The sequence below is a fragment of the Numenius arquata genome, chromosome 14 (assembly GCF_964106895.1).
Source record: "Numenius arquata chromosome 14, bNumArq3.hap1.1, whole genome shotgun sequence".
Taxonomy (NCBI): Eukaryota; Metazoa; Chordata; class Aves; order Charadriiformes; family Scolopacidae; genus Numenius; species Numenius arquata.
In genome coordinates, this window is record NC_133589.1 from 16,189,253 (window position 1) to 16,213,540 (window position 24,288).

The 24,288-nt window shown below is 56.6% G+C and overlaps 2 protein-coding genes across 7 annotated transcripts in view; both read right to left on the reverse strand.

Annotated features, from left to right (window-relative positions):
- Positions 1–492: 492 nt before the first annotated feature.
- Positions 493–3,555, reverse strand: NUDT16L1 (nudix hydrolase 16 like 1). Of its 5 annotated transcripts, none has more exons than XM_074158376.1 (4): positions 3,312–3,554; positions 2,745–2,820; positions 2,560–2,666; positions 500–1,543 (listed from the first exon to the last, which is right to left on the reverse strand). In XM_074158376.1, exons 1-4 carry the CDS (start codon positions 3,537–3,539, stop codon positions 1,082–1,084), a joined length of 873 nt encoding a protein of 290 aa, XP_074014477.1. In that variant the 5' UTR covers positions 3,540–3,554; the 3' UTR covers positions 500–1,081. The 5 variants fall into 5 exon arrangements, with proteins under 5 accessions (XP_074014474.1, XP_074014477.1, XP_074014475.1 ...); XM_074158375.1 differs by having other exon boundaries at positions 506–1,153; positions 1,190–1,543; positions 2,560–2,820; positions 3,312–3,539; XM_074158373.1 differs by having other exon boundaries at positions 493–1,543; positions 2,560–2,820; positions 3,312–3,555.
- A 554-nt stretch (positions 3,556–4,109) lies between these two features.
- The window catches only part of MGRN1 (mahogunin ring finger 1), a 56,402-nt gene continuing 36,223 nt past the window's right edge, over positions 4,110–24,288 (reverse strand). The window contains exons 8-18 of one of the 2 annotated variants that reach the window (XM_074158273.1): positions 22,153–22,200; positions 18,379–18,447; positions 15,504–15,663; positions 13,306–13,415; positions 11,837–11,902; positions 8,575–8,798; positions 7,599–7,722; positions 7,020–7,065; positions 5,975–6,082; positions 5,258–5,302; positions 4,110–4,651 (exon numbers count right to left, since the gene is read on the reverse strand). In XM_074158273.1, the coding sequence (XP_074014374.1) occupies positions 5,262–5,302; positions 5,975–6,082; positions 7,020–7,065; positions 7,599–7,722; positions 8,575–8,798; positions 11,837–11,902; positions 13,306–13,415; positions 15,504–15,663; positions 18,379–18,447; positions 22,153–22,200 (996 nt within the window). In that variant the 3' untranslated portion in view covers positions 4,110–4,651; positions 5,258–5,261. Of the gene's footprint in view, positions 4,652–5,257; positions 5,303–5,974; positions 6,083–7,019; positions 7,066–7,598; positions 7,723–8,574; positions 8,799–11,836; positions 11,903–13,305; positions 13,416–15,503; positions 15,664–18,378; positions 18,448–22,152; positions 22,201–24,288 lie in introns of those variants that run through there. The other variant, XM_074158274.1, reaches the window with a different exon arrangement.

Here is a 24,288-nt window from a genome sequence, read left to right on the forward strand (position 1 = left end):
CCCTGTTGCAACAGGGCCCTTGGAGGGGTGGAGGATTTCACTGAGGCTCAGCTGAAATGCCTCACCCCGCAGAGACCTTGCGCAGCCTCCCTGCGGCCGGGCCCCTCGCTGGCTGCCCCGGCAGGGACAGGACAAAGGCCTCCCCAGGCACACCCAGCGCCCGGGAGATGCTCTGGCACCTGCAGCAGTGCAGCTGGCTTCTCCCCAAAGCCCTTGGGTGCATGAGCCATTTGGAAACTTTTAACAACAGTTTGTGTGGATGCAGCTCCCTGAGCCAGCCCCCCCACCTCTGCCCCAGCCTCCCCCCCTGCCCCGAGAGCGGCTACTCCGGGCACTGCCCTCCCCCTGCGCCTCCACCTTCTGTGCCCCGGCACAGCCCGGCAAGGAGCAGGAGGCAGAGGGACCCAACGGGCGCTGCCCTGGCCCCTGCACCCCCAGAGCCCCGGGAGGCGGCAGGCTCGGCACCGGCAGCCAAGAACCATCCTGACCGCGAAGGGTTCAGCAAAGCCATTTATTCCGCTTTCCTGCTCCCACAGATCTCCAGGTAGAAACCCACACGAGCGCTCCCCCCAGGCCCCAGAGGGAATTCACGGCATGCCACCCCCCCCCTTGCACCGGCACCCCGAGCCGGAGCCTGGCCGCGCCGCTGCCAACGCTTGGCAGAGCTGCTTGACCAGCAGCCCTGTCCCTCAGCTGTGTCCGCTGCAAACACAGCTGCGTCCAAGTCAACACGGGGCATTTAAAAAATAAGACCTTTTTCTTTTTGTTCCTTTAAAAAAAAAAAAAATGAAACGGGGACCTGACAGCAGCGGCGTGTCCCTGAAATCAAAGCGTAATTCTAAGGCTTCGGCGCCCTGACGTAAGCACGTGAACTCTCTGCAGGGGGCTGTGCAGGTTGGTCTGGGAAGCTCGCTAGAGTTTAATGGCCATAAAAATACATAGCTGTCCCCTGCTTCAAACAAACCCTCCCCGGCCGGGCAGCGCAGTCGCGTGGGCAGCAACTGCAGCCAGCGACAGGTTGGAAAGTTAGAAGAAAGTCTCTAGTCTCACCCACATTTAATCAAGCGCAACCGCGGCGGCGTCACTCCATGGGCTCGGCTACCGGCTGCTCCAACATGGCATTTGCCCCCAGCCCCACCGGCTGTTCCACCACCTCGGCCCCCGGCACAGCCATCAGCTGCTCCGCCACCGCCTGGCTCTCCAGCCCGGCCACCGCCTGCTCCGCCGCCTGCACGGCCGCCTGGTTCTCTGCCCTCTCTGCCAATTCGTTGCCCGTTTTAGCGGAGGCTGCCAGCTCGTTGGCGTGCTTAGCGGCAGACGCGTTTCCAGTCGCCCCCGCTGCCTGGTCGATGGCCGGCTTCTTCGGCTTCTGCGTGGCGGCCACCGCCTCGGCCAGCTTCTCCTCCGGCACCATGTTCAAGATCTTCAGGGCAAAGAGCAGCTGGAATTTGGCGGTTCCAACGAAGGAGTTGCCCAGGAAGTTGGGCAGCCCGCCCATGCGGTCCTTCTGGGTGTAGAGGGGGACACGGACCATGCCCATCACCTGCAACAGCACAGAGCAGAGCTCAGCAGAGGCCACGGCAGCACCAGCCCCCCCCCACCCCCCCAGCCCCTGCCCCGCACCACCCTCTGCCCCCACACCCTCACCCCAGCACCCCGCCAGCCCACGGCCCCGGCCCGCCCTGCCAGATCCTGCCCCCCCGCCCCACACCGACCCCTGCCCTCGCCTGCCTGCCCTGGCCCAGCCCGGCTGAAGCCCCTGCGCTGCCCCCCACCCCGAGCCCCACCAGGTCCTCGCTCTCCCTGCCCAGCCCAGCCCTGCCTCCGTTCCCCCTCCTGCCCCTTCAGGGGGATCCCGCTGCCCCAGGCCGCTACGGGGAGCCCCGCTTCCCCCTCCACACCCTGCCCTGCTTGGGGACACCACGGCTCACCCACACGTTCCCCCTCAACCACAACCCGGGGCCAAACGCCTCCGGTCACGCAGCTGCCGAAACCCACCGAGCGCTGCTGGGGCGCGCCGGGAGACCCTAATTCTCACGCTCTACCCCGGGGCGTCAGCCGGACCCAGCTACCGGGGAGGAAAGCTGCCTCCCGCACCGCCTCCGTGCAAGCCAGGGAGAACTCTGGTTAGAGCAACACATCACCGCACCGAGGGTTCGCGATTCCGGTCCAGGTTTACTCAGCCCAGGGCGGGGGGAGATGCCCACCAGACGCCAGACGGACCTCACCCGCGTCCCGAGGCTGAGCGGGTGAAATAGGGCTCTTCCCTACGCGGGCAGTCACCGGGAAAGGCCGGAGCTCGAGCTCGCTACGCTCCGGAGCCCGAGACGCGACCCCAGCCACAGCAGCCAGACCTCCTAACGCCGGCGCTACGCGGCGGTGCACGGCACTCGCCGGCAGCGGCTCTCTACGTGCGGTGCATTCCCCCGCTGGGCTGCCAGAGCCCAGCAGACCCTAGGAGGGAAGCTTCGTCTTCCCTGGAGGGTGGAGGGCTGGGGGGGTGGGGGGGCTACCGTTTAGCTCAGAGCTCTACACACACCCCCTCCCTGGATGTCCCACCTCCAGCCCGTGGTCTCGGGAATGCACCGCGCTGATCTCGATGGTATGCAGCTCCTCCAGGGTCAGCTGCCTGGCGTAGAAGTGTGCCACCACGCGATGTGGCCCCTCTGTCAGGTGCGAGCACAGATAGTCAGCTTCCGTCAGGCGCACACAGCCCAAACCCAAGCCCAGCACCCGATTCAGACCGTCCTCCAGGGACCAGTAACGGCGATCCACGAACCCCCCGGGAAAGCCCAGCAGTCCGTCAAATCGCATCTGCATCTGCAATAGAGGCGCATGGCGTTAATGGGGCACGGCGGAGGCCCCGGGGTGGCGGGGAAGGGGGGTGGGGGGCGAGGGGAGGCCTCCGGGCAGGCGGAGGAGCGCGGGGAGTGAGGGGGGAGGGGGGGGGGGGGGGGGGAGAAGAAGCCTCCCGGCCGCCTTCGGCGCGGCCCTACCAGCTCCAGCACGTCCACGATCGTTCACCGACACCGTCTCCCGACAGCTCCGTGGCGGGAGGAGAGTTGGGGGGGGGCGGGGGGGGGGGGGGGAGACCAGGCGGAGCCCGCCCCGTCGGCCGCCTCGGCCGAGCCTGATGCTACCGCCCTGCACGGCAACTACCAGACGGCCGCAGCCGCCGCCCGCCCGCCCGGGCCCGCCTCCCCCGCAGCCCGAAGGCCCACCCGCCCCCCGTACTCCCGCCCCGGTCCCGGTGTCCCCCGTCCGTCCGTCCGTCCGTCCGTTCCCCGCGCTCTCCCGCCCGCCCCCCTCACCAGCACGGCGTAGCGCAGCGGGATGCGGCCGAAGAGCATGCCCGGGTTGGGGGCGTACAGCATGGCGTGGCACGAGTGGCTCCAGCCCGGGCCCAGCCGCATCGCCTCGTACCGCGTCAGCGGTTTCAGCTCGGGCACCCCCGGCACTCCCAGCGTCGGCAGCGGCGGCAGCGCCCCCGCGCCCGTCGGCAGCGCGCCCATGGCCGCCATCGCCCCCATGGCCGCCATCGCCTCGCCGCCCGCCCCGCCAGCCCGCTGGGCGCACGCGCGGCGGCGACGGCGGCGCAGAGGGCGGGGCAAGCGGTCGCAGCGGCCAGTGGCGGCGCGCCGCGCGCCGCCGGGCCAATGGGCGCTCGGCGGTGACCGCCGACCCCCAACACCGCGCCCGCCCTCGGCGGGGCGGTCGGCCAATGGGAGCGGCCGCCGCTGCCCGCGTCGCTCGCCATATTAGGCAACAGCCTAATGAGCCACCAATGAGAGCAAAGTTTGGGGGGGGGGGGGGGGGAAGAGGAGGCCGCGCCGAAGAGCACGCCGGGAAGGCGGCGGGAGAAAGCAGGAGGAGGGCCCGGCGGCACTCTGACCCCGCCCCTCAGCCACCACGGCCCCGCCCCTCCCATGCCCCGCCCCTCGCCCGTCCGATCCTGGCCCCGCCCCCCTCCCCATGCCCCGCCCCAAAAGGCTCCTGCCCCGCCAATCACCTCCCCGGCCACGCCCCCCCGTTCCATGCCCCGCCCCGCCGCGGGTGGCACAGGCCGTGCCCCGGTTCCCCCCGCGCCGCCCCACGCCCGGAGTCGGGTGGCTGCTCCACGGGTTTATTACTACAAACATAGAGGGGGAGGCGAGGGGAGGGGAGGGGGGGTCACTCGCCCCGGGAGCCGCCGCAGAAGCAGAACAAGGCACACGGCATGGGCACCGCCGGGATCCACTGGGGGGGGGGAGGATGGAAGAGGGGTGTGGCGTGGGGGTCAGCCCCCAAAGGGTGCCGGAGCTGACCCCCACGCCCCCTCCACCCTCCCCCCCCCCGGGAGAGCCCCGCAGCAAGGCTATGTACAGGGGCAGTGACAGCAAAGGGCTGTGCTCGGTGTGTACAAAATATACAACAGTAGTGTCCTTCATCTGCTGCTTTTTAACCCCAAAAACCCCACCCCACCCACCCCACCCCACGTAAAAACACTATGTCTGGGGGTCCGGCGGGCAGGGAGGTGTCCGGGCCCCCCCCCGCCCCGCTCACGAGAGGTTCTGCTCGTCCTCCAGGTGGAGACGTGTCTGCTCGAAGAGAAGGGGCTGCGTGGGGCTGCCGGTGCCGCGGCCGGGGAGCATCTTGGTGAAGTCGGACGAGCCTGAGTGAAGAGAAAAGGGGTGTGTGGGGGGGTGTGTGTGTCAGCCCCAAAAATTCCAACCCCCGGGGTCAGACTAAGAGCCCCCAGGCAGGGTGCTGGGCCCTGGGGACAGGAAACGTGGGCCAAGGAGAGCAGGACACCCGCCACCCCCTCCTACCCGGCACTGACCGCAGGAGCCCACGAGCTCCATCCCCTCTGTCCCTCCTGGGATGCAGGTTCAACAAGTGCCAGGGGTGGGACACAAAGGGTTATCTGCCACCGGGAGAAGCCAGGCAGATGTTCACAGTGCCCACCAGGCAGCAGAGCCCTCACCCAGGAGTCCAGCGGGGAGGGCTGAGCCACTCTGCCTGGTTTCCCAGCCCTTGGGGACATCAGGGACCCCTGCAGGGCATAGGGACCCTGGTGGCAGGAAGGGGAAGGGAGCCAGGACAGAGCCAGCAGAGCAGGCTGGACGGTTTGCTGCTCCCTCCTTCCCTACCCCCATGGCCAGGATCAACCCCATCCCCACTCTCTCCCGGCCTTCCCGGGGCGGGAGGGGGGGTCGGAAGGGTGTGTGTCCTGCTGCCCCACACGACAGCAACGCGTAAGAAGAAGGAGAAGACGTACCAGCTTATTCCTCTATACCAATAGAGCAGGAATCAGGACCCAGTGCTGCCCAAGACAGGAGGGAGGAAGGCAGACAGAGAGGGGAGGAGACATTAGAGAGGTGCTCAGAACAGGCTGTGACTCTACGGAAGAAAACAGGCTGACACGACAACACTGGGGGGCGAGGAACAGCGCAGCGTCCCACGGCCGCCCTGGCCAGCCAAGCACGGCATCCCGTGGCCCTCCCCACCGCGACACCGGCCCACGGCAGAGGGGTGCCCCGCTGCCCCCCCCCCCCCCACGCTGGCTCAGTCTCCCAGAAGCCAGCCCAGATGGTTCCCTTCCCTCGGCCGAAAGCAGGAGCGCGGTTTGGGAGGCCACTGTCACATAAACTGTGCCATCGAGCGGCCGCAGCCCGGAGAGGAGAAAGGAGGGGAAGGACAGAGACAAAAGGGTGAGGGAGGAGGAGAGATAAGGGGGGGACAAGTTACCTCTGTGTTAGCCCCCCTTGCCCACAGCTCGCTCTGCCCACTGGGAGGAAGCGGGAGCCCATGCTCTGGACAGAGGTGTCCCTGTCCCATCCTGAGGACGGAGCACGTCACCCCAGACAGGGAGGCCGCCTGTGGTCAGGCACATGGTCCACAACCCCCCACGGGCCCCTCGGTGCCGCGAACTGGAGCTGTGAGCGTGGCAGGTCGGCAGCAACGGTGCCTCCGACCCCAACGGCACGGCTGTTACCTGGCAGGTAGACATCTACCGGAGGGTCGCTCTCCGACTGCGTCAGGCTCCTGTGCTCGCCGCAGCTGCCATCCTGCAGGACATCTTCAACGGAGGGTGGGCGGCTACCTAGAACCGGCCAAAAGCACAGCCCCTCAGACCCCAGACCAGCTCTGCAGGGGCACATGGCCAGGATGGGTTGAGATGTCCCACGTGAGGAAGGTCCCCAGGTCCCCCCAGCAGTCTCAGGAGAGCCGGTCAGACTGGCCCAGGTCACAGCGCCAAAGGGCCACCGCTTCATATGCAGGCTCATGCCCCAAAACGCACCCAGCACAACCCTCTCACCCCATCCCTCATGCCCTTTGGATGCTGACTGAACACCAGAGACCCATCCCGAAGACACGGGGCACATCCTGCATGCCCCGTACCGTGGCTATGCTCTTGCCAGGCCACAGTGATACACGCTGCCTCCTCCCCCTCAGCCGCGCGAGAAGACAGCCCATGGCATGGAAAGCTCTACTTGTGTAGAGCTCAGAGCAGGGAGAGATGCTGAAGGGGGCCTACAAAAATGCTGGAGAGGGACGTTTTACAAGGGCATGTAGTGATAGGACGAGGGGTAATGGCTTCAAACTGGAAGAGCGGAGGTTTAGATTAGATACAAGGAAGAAATTTTTCACTCTGAGGGTGATGAGACCCTGGCCCAGGTTGCCCAGAGAAGCTGTGGCTGCCCCATCCCTGAAGGGGTTCAAGGCCAGGTTGGATGGGGCTTGGAGCAACCTGGTCTAGTGGGCAGGGGGTGGCACTGGGTGATCTTTAAGGTCCCTTCCAACCCAAACCATTCTGCAATTCTGTGCTTGGCAAATAAACCAGGGAGATTACTCGATTTTGTTTCCCACTTTCCAGGAGAGACCCTGGTGCCTTCCTCTGGTGAACCACAGCAGTTCAGAGGTGGACTTTGGGGGCTGGATGTTTCTGAACTCATTCCCCAACTGTCCCCCATCCCACCGCAGCAGAGATGGACACCAAGACAAGGTCTGGCCACCCCCACGGCCGAGTGCACACATACCGAGCTGCAGGGACGAGGCCTCCTCGATCTCTTCCCCTGCCACGCTCTGTAAGGAGGAACAACAGAGGTTACTTCTGCGGGCTGGAGGTCTTCGCTGCGCTTGTCTCCTGCTCTGACTTTCTCCAGAGAGCTGTGCTCGGGGCCAGGGACTCATTTCCCAGAGGGAGCGAGGGGCCACCCACCAGCGCTGTGGCATCACGGGCAAGGATGGAGGGGTTTTACAGGGAACAGGTGCTGGAAGCCCAGCAAGGCCCAGCTGCCAGCCCTGTCCTGAAACGCTGCTGGGCTCACCCAGGAAGCTGGGGGAAAGTCAGCTCTGACACGGCTCCAGCCAAGTGGCTTTCCAACGGCTCCCAAAGTTAGGGACACAGGGAGCGGCCACATCCTTCCCATGGAGCCCTATGGATAAATCAAGGCAGCCAAGGCTGGTGGCTCCGGTCTACTCATAGTAACAAGCTCATCTTTACCCTGTCACTGAGGAAGGGATGGCCCTTCACAAGGCACCTCCCGTGTCCCAGAAGAAGCACGCCCCTGGGATGAGCTCTGGCTCGAAGCAGCTCCCCAGGAGAGCAAACTTACTTCTGGAGAACTGGTCTCTCTCAGGACCAGGTCACCCCCACCCAGGGCTGGCTGCGAGTCCGAATCCTCAGAGAGCTTCTCTTCATCCTCCTCATGGATCGGGGACGAGGGAGACCGTAGTGTGCTGTGGCAAGAGAAAATCCATTTGCAAGGAGCTGCAGCACTGCCAGCACCAAGGGCACTGGCGGATTTGGTGGCAGCAGCTCAAGTTGTTACCACCCCTGCCCTGTCCCTCCACCAGCAGGAGCTCAAACTATTGAGCTAAATTCAGCAGGGCCCTCCAGTGTCAGCTACAGGGAGAACAGCAGCAGCGGAGTTTTGGGGACAGAGCCACGTGGTGCAGAGTTTCAGCACAGTAACAACTTGGATAAATCTCATGGAAAGCAAGAAGCCCAGGTCTCACACTGCTCCTCAAACCTTCAGGGCTCCCTTCCTTGTCCCCCATCCCTGGGGGAGATTTGGAATGGAGCATAGTAAAGATCGCCAGGAATAAACCCTGTCTGACCCCATCTGTACAGCCCCACAAGGGACACGTGAAGAGCACTTGCAAGACAACAACTAAAGGCCATCACTCAGCATTTTGTGCTCTAAAACTCAGGTCACTTCTCCCCCCCATTCTTTTGTTCCTGGGGACCTCCATGGACAGCTGAAATCCACCAAGGTTGGGATGTCAGATACAAATTGAGGGACTAACTGCATTGGAAAGGAGACACTTCCATCCAAAGTTTGGATGAAATCTCCTTGTTAAAAGCCCTCTTTCTTTTGGTGACAAAGGCAGCCCTTAGGAGACATAAGCTGGTCACCTCAGGCTGAAGACAGGGGCGGTGTCCCAGTTCTCTCACTGGTCTCCTAAAATTTTGAATTAGCAGCACTACCAGTGCTGGGACCAGCCAAGTGCCCTCTCCTGGCTCCCAGTCTGTGTGGCCACAAGCCCTCAGACCTTGCAAGGAACGGGTCACTCTGTCCCCATGCTGACCTATCCGGAGACTTGCTCCGCTTGCCCTTCTGGTGGCTGCTCTCCACGGCTCTGTCCATCCCCACCAGCGGCCGGCTGGTCGGCGGCATCCCATCCACCACCCCCGAGTAGTTGATTTCTTCATAGAGAGGAGCTGACGGGATGGAGGGGGAGACAGAGCGAAGGCCATTCAACGCTTCCAGCAGGGAAATGGGCTCGTAGCCCGGCGGGATGTTGTCAGAGTTCTGTGAGTGAGAAAAGAGAGGGGAATGTTAAGAAACCCTCACCAGGTTGGAAGCCCCCCTAGAAAGGGGAGGCCCCCACTGTGCTCCCAAGCAGCCCATCCCCACAGCCACCTCCCCAGAGAGCCTCAGCCCCCTTCCCCTGCCACAGCCACAGCCCTTGGGGCTGTGACACCGAGTCCAGGCAAGTTTCCAGAGCAATGCTGGAAAGACTGGGCACCCGGCAAGGCGGAACACGGCTCAGAACCTCCCTGCCATATTAGAGCGCTCTCTCAAGAGCCAGACAGAGGGTGAGAAAGCAGGTTCCTAACAAAGCTGCTAGAAAATACGTTGGTTTTCCTTCTCCTAAAAGTTCCTCTGATGGCTCATACACTCTTCCAGCTCAATAAGCACCCGACTTGTGCTTCCAGCCCTGGTACACGCAGCGGTTTCACAGCACCACCAGTGTCACTAAGAGAGTGTAAGGAGGGGAGTATGTGTGCACCAGTTGGGAGCTGGTCCTTGGAGCCTACACCACCTCCACCTCTCCCATGGTCTTGGTCCTCTCAGCTGCTAATGCTGGCTCTCTACACAGTTGCCTCTGCTGAAAGGTAGGAAAGGGATCACAGAACCACTGACCTCGTAAGGGAGGGGGGCAACACTGCACCAATTCCCATTCCCTCCATAACTCACTAAGCTGCGAGTCAACGGGACCCTTGCAAAGCCATTAAACCAACACTGGTTTAACTCCAAAAGTCCTCCTGGTCATATAGATTCTGCAGACTCGGAGATAAATGGGCCTTTATGCTGCAACCTAGTAGGTTCATATGGTACCCATAGGCAGCTCAGCCCAGCCCACTGCAAAGAGGTCAGACTGAAGCAGCCCGGCCTTAGATTAAATGGAGCTGTTTCAGCCCTGCGTTCTCAGGAAGGTGGTTCTACATTGTACCTAAGATGGTGTGTTGCTGCGCAGCCTGGCCGTGAACTCCTGTAGCCTCTCTGTGCCTGATCTCCCTCTCACACAGCTGCAGAGGAGTCTGCCCAGCAACCCATTCCAACACAGCCATTAATTTGGTGTGAGCTGATCGCTGAGCCGACTCACTTGCGGCCACAGAAGGAGCTAGATCTGACAGGGAAGAAAGAACGAGTGGCACCTGGGGTCAAGCATCAGCCCACGTCCCCTAAATAATGGTCTTGTGATGGTTACGAGCGTGCAGCTGAAGACCACAGCTGGTGATAACTCACTCAGCTGAATAAGGAACTGCTTCACCGATGCTGCCACCTGTAGGCGGTGGGGTCAAAAGCCACCTCCATGAAAACATTTCATTTCCAGACGGGTGCTATTTTGTGGACAGAAAAGTCAGGGAGACAAAATTCCCCTGGCTCATGTCTGGGACATTTTCTCCTGGCTGTGTAGACCAAGGCCTGAGAGTTCCAAGGCTGCTCCTTTTGGTTTGCTGCGGTGAAAGCTCAAGAGGCTGGAGAAGGATTTCTCAGCCAATGGCTACAACACCCTCGCTGCAAGTTACTGAGCTTTCAAACAACCCTAAGAGGCGCTGCTATCTCCTGGAAGCACTACACTACTATCACCACACCATCCTCAGAGCCCACTGCTCCAGCAGGAGTACTGGTAGTCACTGCAGGAGGCTTGCAGAGAGCCAGGGTCATGCCAAGCTTGCAATAGCCTCATTACCTGAACCCAAAAAACACCCCCAAAAAAACCCAGAAAAACTAACCGCAAAACCCCCCAAAAGCTCCATTTTTCTCCAGACTTGACACGCACAGCAAGCCACCTTCCTCCGAAGGCCAAGCATCTAGGCTGGCTTGAGCAAAAGAAAACTGCAGCCTCCTTGATATGAACAGTCCCCCACAATTGCATCCTGGGCTGCATCAAAAAGAAGCGTGGCCAGCAGGTCCAGGGAGGTGATTCTGCCCCTCTGCTCTGTTCTGGGGAGACCCCACCTGGAGCACTGCATCCAGCTCTGGAGTCCTCAACACAGGAAGGACACGGACCTGTTGGAACAAGTCCAAGGAGGCCACCAAGATGCTGTGAAGGCTGGAGCCCCTCTGCTGTGAGGACAGGCTGAGAGAGTTGGGGGGGTTCAGCCTGGAGAAGAGAAGGCTCCGGGGAGACGTTAGAGCCCCTTTCAGGCCCTAAAGGGGCTCCAGGAAAGCTGGGGAGGGACTCTTGATGAGGGAGGGGAACCATAGGACGAGAGGGAAGGGTTTGACACTGAAAGAGGGGAAATTGAGATGACATCTAGGGAAGAAATTCTTTGCTGTGAGGGTGGTGAGACCCTGGCCCAGGTTGCCCAGAGAAGCTGTGGCTGCCCCATCCCTGGAGGGGTTCGAGGCCAGGTTGGAGGGGGCTTGGAGCAACCTGGTCTGGTGGGAGGTGTCCCTGCCCAGGGCAGGGGGTGGCACTGGATGATCTTTAAGGTCCCTTCCAACCCAAACCACTCTGTGATTCTATGAATTGCCATTCATGCTGTCCACAACACGGCACCTCTGTTAGACACTCTCAGACCAACTCGCAGAGTCCCCAACAAAACAAGCTCCATCCTTCCTGTTTCTGTAAAAGCAAACCAGCCCATTGCAGCCCGTGGTCCCACTGTGCCTGTTTGCCTCGACATCCCAGCACCGGGGTGGAAACCACAACCAGATGTGCCCACGCCAGACTGCCAAGGGGGACAAGTGCAAGCTTTTGGGTGAGCCAAGGGGACAGCAGGTTGCCCACAGTCCTACAAAGCTATGAAAAACATCTTGGCCAGCAACTATAAAGCAGCCAGGCTCAGGACACGGGGACAGTCCCCAAGAGCCAGCGTCAGCCCCTGTGGCAAGCTGCTTATTCCTCTGCAGGCACTCCAGGGAGGTTAGTGATCATCCGTGCAGGGTGTGCGCGTCTCACCACGGAGGTGGTACGTGGAGTGTGACAGCCCGTGCAGGGGCACGAGTCAAACCCAGCGTGTCAGCAAGCCCTGGCATGTGTGACACTTCCATGTGCTAGTGACACCCCTTGCAAAGAATTGCCGTAGGAGCCAAATACAACCAAGTCCACTTACTGTTTCCCTTCTAGGCTTCCTGCTGGGCAGGGAGACAGTGCTCACTTTAAGGGGTTTAAAGGGACACTGTCAAGAGAAAACCATGTTTTAAAGAAGTTATTTCTTGAAGTTAGTGACACAGAGAGACACGCAGCTCACCTCACTCCAGGTGACAGCACCTGCTTCCTCTACACACCACACTCTGCTTCACAACAACCCTTGGGGTTTCTCCCCTGCCAACAGCATCTTGGGCTGCATCAAAGAAGTGTGGCCAGCAGGTCCAGGAAGGCGATTCTACCCCTCTACTCTGCTTTGGGGAGACCCCACCTGGAGCACAGCATCCAGCTCTGGAGTCCTCAACACAGGAAGGACACAGACCTGTTGGAGCAGGGTCAGAGGAGGCCACAGAGATGCTGCGAGGGCTGGAACCCCTCTGCTGCAAGGACAGGCTGAGAGAGTTGGGGGAGTTCAGCCTGGAGAAGAGAAGGCTCTGGGGAGACCTTCGAGCCCCTTCCAGTCCCTGAAGGGACTCCAGGAAAGCTGGGGAGGGACTCTTTATCAGGGAGGGGGGCCCTAGGTCAAGGGGGAAGGGTTTGACACTGAAAGAGGGGAGATTGAGATGAGATCTGGGGAAGAACGTCTTTGCTGTGAGGGTGGTGAGAGCCTGGCCCAGGTTGCCCAGAGAAGCTGTGGCTGCCCCATCCCTGGAGGGGTTCAAGGCCAGGTTGGAGGGGGCTTGGAGCAACCTGGTCTGGTGGGAGGTGTCCCTGCCCAGGGCAGGGGGTGGCACTGGATGATCTTTAAGGTCCCTTCCAACCTGAACCATTCTGTGATTCTATGATTCTATTTCTTAGCCCCATTTGAAGGCAGCAGGGCTACAACGCTGCAGAGGACAGATGGGTAAAACCAGGCTCTTCCTGTGACAGCATCTTTCTGTTTCCATCAAAGTCTGTAAGATGATCTAGATGTTGATCTACCTCTTCTTGGTCTGATCTCATGTGTCTCACCAGAGCCAGCTGTCCAGTAGCACTGCTCAGGCAATGAGTTGCTGCCCTCACCCCACTGGGGACGTGTGACCAGGCTTCAAGGCCACCAGCACCACACTTTCCATCCCACGCTCCCTCGGGTGCCTGCTGAGACCCCGATCACTCAGGGAGGCTGGTACAGAGAGGTCTTTCTGCCACCATTCTGGGCATCTCGATGCCAAGGGCCTTTCATCAGAGCGTGCTGCCACACAGATGTACGTGCAAGTCAAACTGTCACCCCTCCCCTTGTCACAGCTCCCACCCTGTCATACCCAGAGTCTGCCACTTTTCTGCTGGGACAGGCCCTGAGAAACCTTCTCAGACTGAGGTTTCCGTGGATTTGTTTCCTCCTGAGGTCCCAAGGGACACCAGCCATCAGGCTGAGCAACTCATGCACACATAAGCTGCCCGCTGGGGCTGTGACCAGCGCCCAGGCTTTGAACCACGGGGTCGCGAGGTACTTACAGAGTGCTCGTCATGGTCAACGCTCTGCGCCAAGACAGGGCTGAATGACACTGGAGACAGAGCCCCCGGCTTCTTCCTCACAGCCCGGATCTGCAGCAGGGCACGGAAGGCTAGGAGAGAACAGCAGGCAGGTGACCGCGTGGCCAAAAAGGACCAGGCCATGCCAGAAGTGTGCCAGGGCAACTCAGCTCACCGCAAACATGTCATTGGCATGGGGGAGCTCCACGTGTGCATGGGGAGCAGGACTTTGGGGAGGGATTCTTTATGAGGGAATGGAGCCATAGGACGAGGGGGAATGGTTTTAAAACTGAAAGAGGGGAGATTGAGATGACATCTAGGGAAGAACTTCTTTGGTGTGAGGGTGGTGAGACCCTGGCCCAGGTTGCCCAGAGAAGCTGTGGCTGCCCCATCCCTGGAGGGGTTCAAGGCCAAGTTGGAGGGGGCTTGGAGCAACCTGGTCTGGTGGGAGGTGTCCCTGCCCAGGGCAGGGGGTGGCACTGGATGGGCTTTAAGGTCCTTTCCAACCCAAATCATTCTATGATTCTATGACTATGGAGCACACCAAAGCCAAACGCTGTGGTCTGGCTTCTAGTTGATCGGTCTACACTGGGGAGAGATCTGTTGGCCAAAAAAGTCTGGGTACATGTAGCCCCTCCAGAGAACAGGCGCTGCCTGCCCCAGCACAGTCACGTACAGAGGAGGTCCTGGCCTGATATTGTACAACACAGTAAGAGAAACATGAGCCTGGCCCTGGGCAGCACACTGCAAGCTACAGAATGGCGGGGGGGACCTCATGTAAAACCCCAGGGTCCAGCTGGCGCTGGAAATACTGCTCCCTCCATCGGCTGCTCACTCGCTGGCCACCACTATGGTGGTGAGAGGCTCTGCAACAGCCACAAAGGCAGCCAGAGGGTTAGCGGCTGAACCCCTGTCTCCAGCTCAGCAATCCCTTGGTCTTCCCACCACAACAGCTTTGATCTCCGCTCCCTGCCCACAGTCCCATTTTCTATCTGCAGATCTTTAATATTGTTAGCTCCTCTGTGCCAAGGGTGCACATGAACGAGCCAGACATCTGTTCTGATGCAGCTGTAAGGACTTGCTCGTACATAAGGAAAAGCTCAGGCATTTCTTGCAAGATCAGCCCAGAGTCAGAGGCCAGAGGTGCAAACCTGTCCTTACTGCCTCTGCCCTCCCCAAGAGCAGATTCCCAGGAAGTTGGGCATGGGGGCACTTCCCAAACAAATCCAACCCCCTTTGCTGCAGCATGCAGATGAGATAACGTTGTTCTGTGCTTTAACTTGTGCTACGTAAGAGTCAAAGCTGTCTGGTACTTCCTCTGATAAGATCTTGCACAAGATCAGATGTTACTGCGCCTTTGCCAAGTTTGAACTGTTTAGACTGAATTTCTCAGGCCAAACATCTGTCTTAAGCTCTTTTTTCTTTTCCTGAGAAGTATCAATTAGAAACAATCGAATACCTCAGAGACCAAGCCCAGGGTAAAACACACAATCTGTCTATTCCAGCAAAAACACAGGCATTTTCTCAAGAGACTCCTTGGCCTCTGTGCTTTTGAGAAAAGACATGGAATTCAGCAAGTGCTGCCTGAGTTTCAGAAAGGGTGTTTCATTTTTTCCATCTTTTGGGAGCAATGCAGGGGTTAAGCAGATCCTCCTAACTCTCCTGGCAAAGCAAAGGACTCCAAATCGACTGTTATCTCATCTCTGCCTCCCTGGTGAAGCCAAAGTAAGGTTGTCAGAGGGAAAAAAAAAATAATCATGCAAAATACTTGGATAGCCCTCTGGTGGGGCTGGCTGCTGTCTCGGCCAGATACCCCCATGGTACAGCTTCTATATCCCCTCCTTTGGGGGATTTTCCATCTTCTTCACCAAAACACAAGAACTGCCTCCATGGCACGGCTCAGAGCACCTGCACCTTCAGATCCATCCCAGCGAGAGGGCAAGTGGCCAGGGAGGCACTGGACACAGGGCCACTCTCCCATGCACTCTCTTCCTTCTCTCTTCGAGGATAGTTATTTCAGGTACCAGAAATCTCCAGATGCCGGTGACAGCAGGAGGATGGTTGATGCTGAGGCCTTGGGGTGGGGTGTATAAAATATGTGCTCCCTCTCACAGCCTGTACTGGCTTAGCAGGAGCCCGGGAGGGAGAAAGATGCCCTTGTGTCCTGGGCACATACTCACGCAGCCTGCAGATGGGGCAGTTGTTGGCCTGGTAGCGCAGGGTGTCAGCACAGGAGTTGCACAGACAGAGGTGTCTGCAGGGCAGAATGAGGGTGTCGCGGAGGTCCGACAGGCAAACCACACACTCGTTGCTGTTGTCGCTGTTCTCATCATCAGAAGGCTGCAATGAGAGGCAAGAGGTTGGTCTGTGTCCAGTTCTGGGCTATACTGTGTCCAGTTCTGGGCTCCCCAGTTCAAGAAGGACAGGGAACTGCTGGAGAGGGTACAGCACAGGGCTATGAAGATGATGAGGGGCCGAGAACATCTCTCTTACGAGGAAAGGCTGAGGGACTTGGGTCTTTTTAGTCTGGAGAAGAGAAGACTGAGGGGGGATCTCATCAACACCTATAAATACTTAAAGGGTGGGTGTCAGGAGGATGGGGCTGGTCTTCTGTCAGTGGTGGCCAGTGGCAGGACAAGAGGTAACAGGCAAGAACTTGAACATAGGAAGTTCCATCTAAACATGAGGAGGAACTTCTTTCCTGTGAGGGTGGCAGAGCCCTGGAAGAGGCTGCCCAGAGAGGTGGTGGAGTCTCCTTCTCTGGAGACATTCAAACCCCACCTGGACATGTTCCTGTGCAACCTGCTCCAGTGGACCTGCTTTGGCAGGGGGTTGGACTAGATGATCCCCAGAGGTCCCTTCCAACCCCATACGATTCTATGATTCTATGAATGGCAAAGGCCATGCTGAACTGCCAAGGGACTCTGGAACCTGACGAAATTTCCCACCCTAAAGTCTGTGAGAGAGCTGGCATCCTCTTTCCGTGGCTCTCAGCAGGGGGTTTCTCAAGGAGAGCAAGCTCCAGCCCACACAGCCCTGCTGCGGACACTCCTCCCTCTCAGGGCCCTGCTCTGAGCTCAACTAAAGTCCAGAGACCAGGGCACTGTGCTGTGAATTCACGGCGTAGCAGTCCTTCCCCAGAGCCAGGCTGTGTGCAGAGGGGAGCCCCTTTTGGGTAGGGATCCCCTTGGCTGAGGGAGACCAAGAGCAAGCTCCAGCCTGGTGGCTCCCTGGTCAGCAGGCAAGCTGGCTCTTTGGCAGTCCAGCCTTTCTGCCCCATATCCACAGAAAGAGAGAGCAGTCCCAAAAGGAGCTGCTTGCTGACTGTGGTTGGCAGCAGGTCAGGCTGCCCCAAGGCCAGACAGAAGGAGGCACTCCAGCCACGTCTCACCCAGTTTCCACAGGTTCTCTGCACAAGTGATGGAGAGAGTGGTTCTCCTGCCACAACATCTTCGCCAGTCTCCAGTGCTGGCACAAGCTTTGATGCAGCCACAGGAGAAGCAGCCTGGGATGCTCACCTGCTCACAACTACGCTGGTAATAAGCTCAGTGTGAACCCATTCAACATGAACGTGCATCACACAAGTCTTTCAGTCACTCAGAGCCCCACAAATCGGATTACAGCCACCAAGCAAGATGTTGCTGGGAGGAGAAACCCACTCTCCAACCACAAGAGCTCTCTTCACTGACATCTGAGAATCCCACCATCTCCCCACCGATGCCACAGAAGTTATGCCAGAGGCCACCAAACCGATGACTCAGCATGGGCCACCCTCCATCTTCGCCTGGTCCCACTTCACAAGGCCCCTTTGGTCACCAGGGCTAACACATGCTAGACCACGTGCAGCCTTGGTGTAAAGAACAATATACAGCATCTGCTGCTGCCACATCCCCACACAGCCTGCTGACTATCCCCGCAAAAGGCTGCGAGCCTCTCGGCCCCGTCACATGCACTCCCCAGCTATTTTGGGAGGGAGGGAGGGCAGCCTTGTTGCTTTCCCATTCATACAGTTTGCTAAATATCCTAGGAAGGACAAAAACGGCCCCAGGCCACTTGTCTGATGGGCCACAAGTGTGTGACTGCTAGATCAAAAGAATCGTCATAAGACCCTGGTGGACCCAAACAAAAGCTTTCCATCCTCTTATATAGATCCTGTGCAAGAAAAGCCTTTGAAAAGACTTCCCCCTCCTGCCTCTTCAGGCACTATCTATGGGCACAGGCAGAGAGATGTCACAGGATGCTCTGGGCAGGACACGGCATGGCTTGGAGATGAAATCCTGCTTGTCTTGCTCTGTGGCTACTCCTCTGTTTGCAAGTCACAAATCATGCACTACACACACCAGGGCGGCCTGATCCTGAAGCCAGCACTTGGTACACTCTGCAACCCAGGTGGCAGCAAAGGGCAGCTCAACGTAAGGCTGAAGGAAGCATAAAGCAGTCACGTCATGGGGCTGCGCATCAAGCTGGGACGCAGCAGAAGCTCCTGCCTAAAGATAGGCTATGTTTCTAGGTAAGGCATTTGCATATACCTCCCTTAGTGATGCTGCTCTCTCCTTCCAGGGATGCAGGCTGCTCTCTGGACACTGGAAAGCCCTAGAGAGCCCTGTTTCTGGCAATGCTACAGGAACATGCAGCCCCCACCAAACAGGAGAACATTTAGGAGCCACAGGAGCAAAGCACAGGCACAACTGCCTTGACTGCAGCATCACCGGCCCACGGCTATCTCTACAAACCCTAAAAATCAGTGCTCTGGAACACCCATGTGGCACTGATAGTCTTCTCTCCCAGCATTCCCAGCCCCAGGGAACATCTTGAAGAGTCTCACGCTACCTAGAATAATCTCAGCACCATTCCACTCACTGTTTGGGCCTTACGACAGTGAGGACCTGTCATCCCTGGGCTTCTTTGGTGCCTGCAGGAATGACACAGACTTGACAGTCAATCTGGAAAGCACTTCCACGTTGCCCTGCCAAGCCCCAGAGTTAAGCTCAAAAGCAGAAGGTACAGTCTGGAAACCCACAGCTCAGGAAGCAGGAGCTTTCTGAACATCTTTACCTTGGTCTCTTGGTTGTTTTTGTTCTCGATGCCGTAGATCTCCTGAAGCAGATAGCTCACCCGGTCAACCTAGGGGAGAAGACAACAGTTGGGAGTGCCAAATGCTCTGCCATTGCTGTTTTGTGATCACCTCCCTTCCCTCCCCATGTCAAAATGTCCATGCTACCCCCACAACAGTCAGATCCCCTATAGTTACATGAAAAACTTAACAGAAACAAATATCACTAACGATAGCTGGGAGAACAAGTCTCTCCTTGCTCAAAGGTGGGGCCTGTCCTGTCTGGTCTGAGCAGGGAGCCCAACTGGTCTCTTCTATCACTATCAAAATCATCTACAAAACAAGTTCCCTGCTTGTCTCAGAGATCAAAAGGGAGTATGAACCCATAGCTCAAATAAGCCAGAGGCAATCAGCCTTCTACAGTCTTTTCCTTCTATGAAGCACTGCTTGACTTTAACCAAGATGAGCTTCCACCCGTCCTTGTAACCTCAGGAGAAGTGCTGCACCAACAGCTTGTTACTGGCACATCAATGGCTGCACATCACTCCCTGTTCATCACCTGCGAGCACAAGGTCAAGCTACTGAAGACAGACAAACCATCTCTCTTAGTATGAGAAGCACTCGAGGGACAACATTAGTGCAGTGTCATTTATTACCATCTCCAGGCCCTTGGTGGCACCTCTAAATTGGGGTGTGTGATGGCAGAAAGTGCTCCAGGCACAGTGGAAGCTGCTCACAGCCCCAAACCTGGGATGTACTCCTCGGAGCCTTTATGCAAATGCTGGCAGCTGCCCGCAAACACCCCTGAGCAGCTGAATTAAAGCAGTAAGAGGCAAGAAAGGCTGATGGTCCAAGTCCCAGCAGGGCACTGTGGGATGTTCTCGCCCTTTTCCCTAGATTAGCCAGCAAGTAGAGACTCCAGCCTCTACAAGGATGCACAAAGCTACCAGTGTCCCAAGATTTTCTCCTACACAGTGGCTTTTCCAGAGCAGGGAATGTTCCTCTGCACAAAATGCCACAACAGGTAAAATGGTGAAGGGTCTGCAAAGTATCAAACTGACACATCTCATGAATAGGGGAAGGAAACGCTTTCCTGCCATCTCCAGTAACTGTCCAGTTAACACCATGCAGTGAAGCCAAGCCACCGGGAATCCAGTGCTTCAGCAGCTCGCCAGTCTCAGGGGTTTTGCCATTTCCACGTGTAATTTGCCTCTCTCCTCTCCTTTTGTCAAGCCAGGTGCTCGGAGGAACAATGGCTTTGCCATGGAATTTTGATGCTGCAGAAGACATTACATGCCAAGCTGGGGGCAGGAGTTAGCTACATCCAGCCTGTTTCCCAGTTTAGAAATACTCCAAGCTGGGATGCAGCAGCTTGAACAAACTCATTCCAGAGTCGCCCCATTGAACTCAGCATGCAGCTCGTAGACAATCTGTTCTGGGCCTGCATTTCAAGGCAGTGAGGTCAGCTCTTGGACTGCCCAGCAAAATCTTCTGCAGTGGCCCACAACTCACCCAGGATGTTTGGGAACAGTTGTGTGGGAGTTGTTCTTTTGTAATTCAATGTTTCGAACAGAGGCTTGTTACAGCATCCTGACTCCTCAGAGGATTGTGATGGGTGACAGCGAGTGCAGAAGTGGTCAGATCGAAGCACAGAAGAGGTCAGGAAGGGAAAGACCAGAGTCCCTGCAGGAGTCTGCCTTCCTTTTGCTGCTGGCCTCTAAAACCCCCTGAGAAGCTCATGTCCCAGTAGGAAAAGGGTGAACAGTGCAACATGTCTCTTACTAGAAAGATCTCTAGGTTTTAAAAGAGTGGGAGTAAATAAGGAGTGGGTGATTGTACACAATGCAGTCCTTCACCTTCACGCTTCTCCAACCCATCCCGCACCACGTCATCCTTCCAAAGGCTTCTGTTGCTATATACAGGCTCAGCTGATGCCCACAGGAACTACCGGCCAAGTCCAGGTCATGTTTTTCTCCTGATCCATCTGTTTGTATTCATCCATGCTGAATTTCTTTGAACGGGTTGGTACATACCTTATAACTGATCTCAGCTGAGAGAACAAAGCAGTTCAGCTCATTATCTGCTGCTGCTTCCTGCTCCCAAAGAGCTTTAGAGATCGACGCACACAAAAGGTACCCGGCAATGGCAAGGAAAAGCAGTGATGGGGAAGAATGTAAAGTGTCATACAAATGGTTTACTTCAGATATATATACTCTATAGCTATGCTCTTACGGGTGCAGACGCTATCTCAGTTTCAGCGGTACTGTGTGTTCTTCTAGCAAGAGAAACTTCTATTTTAGAAGCCATAGGAGAGAACATATAAGCACTACATTTTACAAACTGCCAATAAAAAAAATAAAAAAAGTACCCACAACCAAACACTGAGTGGGAAGGTTACAGGCTCTGCCAGTAAAGCCAGACAAGCACACGCTGTTTCACTGCAGGAGGCAGCTAACCATGCCAGGGGAGGGTGGGAACTTCCCCAGAGAGCACTTCCAGCGAAAAAGCCCTCCGTTTGGGGAGTCCAGAGTGCTAAATGGAGAACGGGACACACACTGCGTTAGTGTGCACGGTAATCCAGGACTGGCTCACAGCCATGTAAGCACCGCTTAAAAAAAACCCTAAAACTAAAAATAAATTTTAAAATGCCCCCAAAAATCCACAAGCAAGATAAATGAGTGGCTTTTCATCAGCTCACAAATGCTCCTCTCTGATCAGAAGAATATGAGAGAAGGAGGCACTGATGGCATCATACTGCTCTGCTCCCTCAGGGCTCAGGCAGCCTCTTCCAGAGCCATGGCTCTTCTGGACGTGCCCACCACAAACCTGCCTTTGCACGTTCGATAAGACTCCTTTCCGGAACAGTCTCTGTCTGTCTCTATTAAAAATAATTGTGGGATCCGGATCGATCGACCAGCCAGGAGATCACACTGCAACACAGCCAAGTTAAGCACCAAGGAAGGGAGGGGAGCACGGGTCAGTCTGGGACACACATGGCTTGGAACAGACGTCAGGCTGGAGCGGAGAGTAACTCACCACCGGCACCGGGATAAAGCTCTGGCAGCGAGGGCTAATATTGCTGCCAGTGGGCACGAGGAAGCCTGAAGGACAGACTGTGGGTCTCTGCACAGTCTGGTGGGAGGTGTCCCTGCCCAGGGCGGGGGGTGGAACTGGGTGTTCTTTAAGGTCCCTTCCAACCCAAACCATTCCGTGATTCTATAATTCTACTATCTTAACACACACCCATGTGGAAAGCTAACAGTTTTCAGCCTCCAGGTAGGACACTGGGAGCCTGCAAAGATACCCTTCAACACTGCAAAATACAGAACCTAAGGAGATCAGGCAGTGTCAATGAAAAATGCTTCATGCTACTTAACGCGTAAGGCGCTTAACCTCACTTATGCAAATCTAATTTACTTACACCTCTACAGACATGGAAGCATCAGTACTGTGCTTTGCCAGTTTTGTATTCCAGTACCAAATGCCGGTAAAGCAGGAATGTATAGGGAAGATCGGATCTATATATAGTGCCTGCCCCCCCAGGGGAGAATTAAGAGACCAGCACCACGGCTCTGCCAGTCCCACGCTGCTGTATTTGTCCCCCCCGACCCACACCTGGCCCAACGTTAAGGCTGCTTGTGATATCTGAGCCAACGAGGCGAGATCCCAAGCTCTCAGTGAGCTAACACCAAAGCTTCCCACTAGGTACGGTTGGGCACCGGTGGGACACCAGCAAATGTCTTTAATCAAGCAGTAGACAGGAAACAAGTACTTACGATCTGCTTCTGTTTTAACGGCTTCACGGAAAAACTGCCATCAACGTGCTAGAGGGAAAAAACAAAAGGAAATGCATTAAATAGCTGAAGTGTACAAATTAAAACAGACTCACGATCAGAGTTGGTGCCTGCTAGCTAAGGGGAGGGTGGTACATGTATAACTGGGACATGAATGACGATCGTTCCCAGCAGAGTGAGTGGGACAGGGTACCGGAGCACTCCTTGTCTGCTCCAGTGCAGAGCTAGTTGAACTTGGCTCAAGTTAAACCCAGCAGAATTTGGTCAGAGCACACACAAAAATCCACTGGCGCACTGGATGCTGTCAGGCTGCAAGCAGAGTCCAACTGGGTGCAAGCACTTCTTCAGCAAGTCCAGCCAGACTTGGCAGGTCTTATTTGTTAACACCCTAAATAACATCCAGTTACAGAGCCCCGAGAGTGCAGGGGGCTGGCGTGAGGCTGAGAACAAGGCTTGGCCACTGGATGGAGTCAGAAACAAGTCCCATGTGCTCCGCGTTTCCATCTTCAGAGCTGCGGTGATCACCTGGAGCCTTTCATTTGCTCACTGGCAGCAGACACGGCTGGAACAATTCTGTATGTACCTGGTGTCAGAGCTAGTGATAGGAATAACATGCTATTTCCATCTTCTCCATCACACATGAGGGTCAGCTAAACTGAAAGAAACCAACTCTCCTGCCACAGTCTAGAGAGCAAGAAAGGAGACCTTGGGGAAATCACAGGTCCCGCTGCTGTGAACAGTTGCAGAAGTGCCGGTGTTTGCTGAAGGAGTTTCAGAAGGAAGGGACAACAACATTACAGCAAAAGACAAAGCAGTCCTGTTTTCCAGGCAAACACCAAGTGCCAGGTTTCTGCTTTTGGAAGAGCTGCAAGGCCAGACTACTATTCTGATCTAAAAGATACATATAAATAGCAAGTTACCAAGGCGTGCTGGTCTGTCTGTCCTCTGAGCATCAGCAGCACTGCTTATTAGCAAGGAACTCCTCCGGATTTATGGACCTATACTTCAAAAGCTGCAATTATTCTAAGGATGGGGAATATATTTTAATCAAACAGGGAGGAGAAAGACCTCAACAAGCACTTTGCCCTGTGACTTTTTAATAAAAGAAAGATTTTGATCTTGTTTTAAGCATTCAGCGGAAGATTAGAACTAAGAAGTGGCCCCACCAGACAGCATCTCCCTCTCACAGCATAGACTAGAAAAAGAAGAGAAGCACTTTCAATCCTTGAGCTCAGACCTGGACACAGGACATAATCCAGCACTGATGGAATGGCCTGAGCAGCTTCAGTTCGTTCCCAGTTTTGCTGCATACCTCATTCAGCTCCCTGAGCTTTTGCCATCACCTTTCTGCATCCAGAGAGCCCACAGGTTCTGTGCAGTAGGTGGAATTTACCTATAATCCTTGAAATCCCACTTCCAAAACTGGAGCAGTTCAAGCCACTTTCAAATCTCACGACACAGAAATTTCCAAAGCGTCACTTCTGCCCTCACGCTAATACATTCCCAATACGTGTGAATTTTCCTACTTTCTATAAGGTGCTATTATCAAGTGCTGGTCACAGGATGGAGGAATGGGAAGCTGGGACAAATCCAGGTCCAAGCGAGAGCTCTACTCCCTGACCGCAGAGGCTGGGGTTACTGCAACAGCACTATGTTTGGATACTTGGAAAACAGCAACTAGACACGCTCCTTTCTGAGCAAAAATCATCCTCGCATTATCAGATACAAAGCTTAATCTGAACCTAGCTAGAACCAAAAAGCTATGAAGGCAACAGCCAGGGGAGCACAGGTGAGTCTCGCAGACGAGGAAGGCAAACACGCGGAGAGTACTTCAAAATCAGGCTGTAACGTGCAGAAAACAGGTGGTCTCATCTGTTTTTCTCTCCTCAGAAAAGGCCAAACAATCATTTTGCAAGGCTGGGGGGTCTCCACCTACAGTCCTTTCCCACCAAGACGACAGATGGGCTCCAAACACTACAGCCTTCCCCAAGGACCCGCTGCCCACACTGTCCTCTCCCAGGTGCTGCTGACCAATGACTGAGGGATTCCAGAGTATTTTGTTTTTCCAGATCAGCTGGGGGAAACCAGAAAAATAACATCCCTGCCCTAGTCCCAGGG

Bases quoted from the DNA above. Each gene is read 5' to 3' on its own strand.
- NUDT16L1 (XM_074158373.1), bottom strand. From the start codon at position 3,539: ATGGCGGCCATGGGGGCGATGGCGGCCATGGGCGCGCTGCCGACGGGC. The intron at 2,821-3,311 runs GTGAGGGGGGCG...CCTCTATTGCAG, and splicing joins CGCTGCGCTACGCCGTGCTG to ATGCAGATGCGATTTGACGG. The intron at 1,544-2,559 runs GTGGGACATCCA...GTGCTGTTGCAG, and splicing joins CCCGAGACCACGGGCTGGAG to GTGATGGGCATGGTCCGTGT.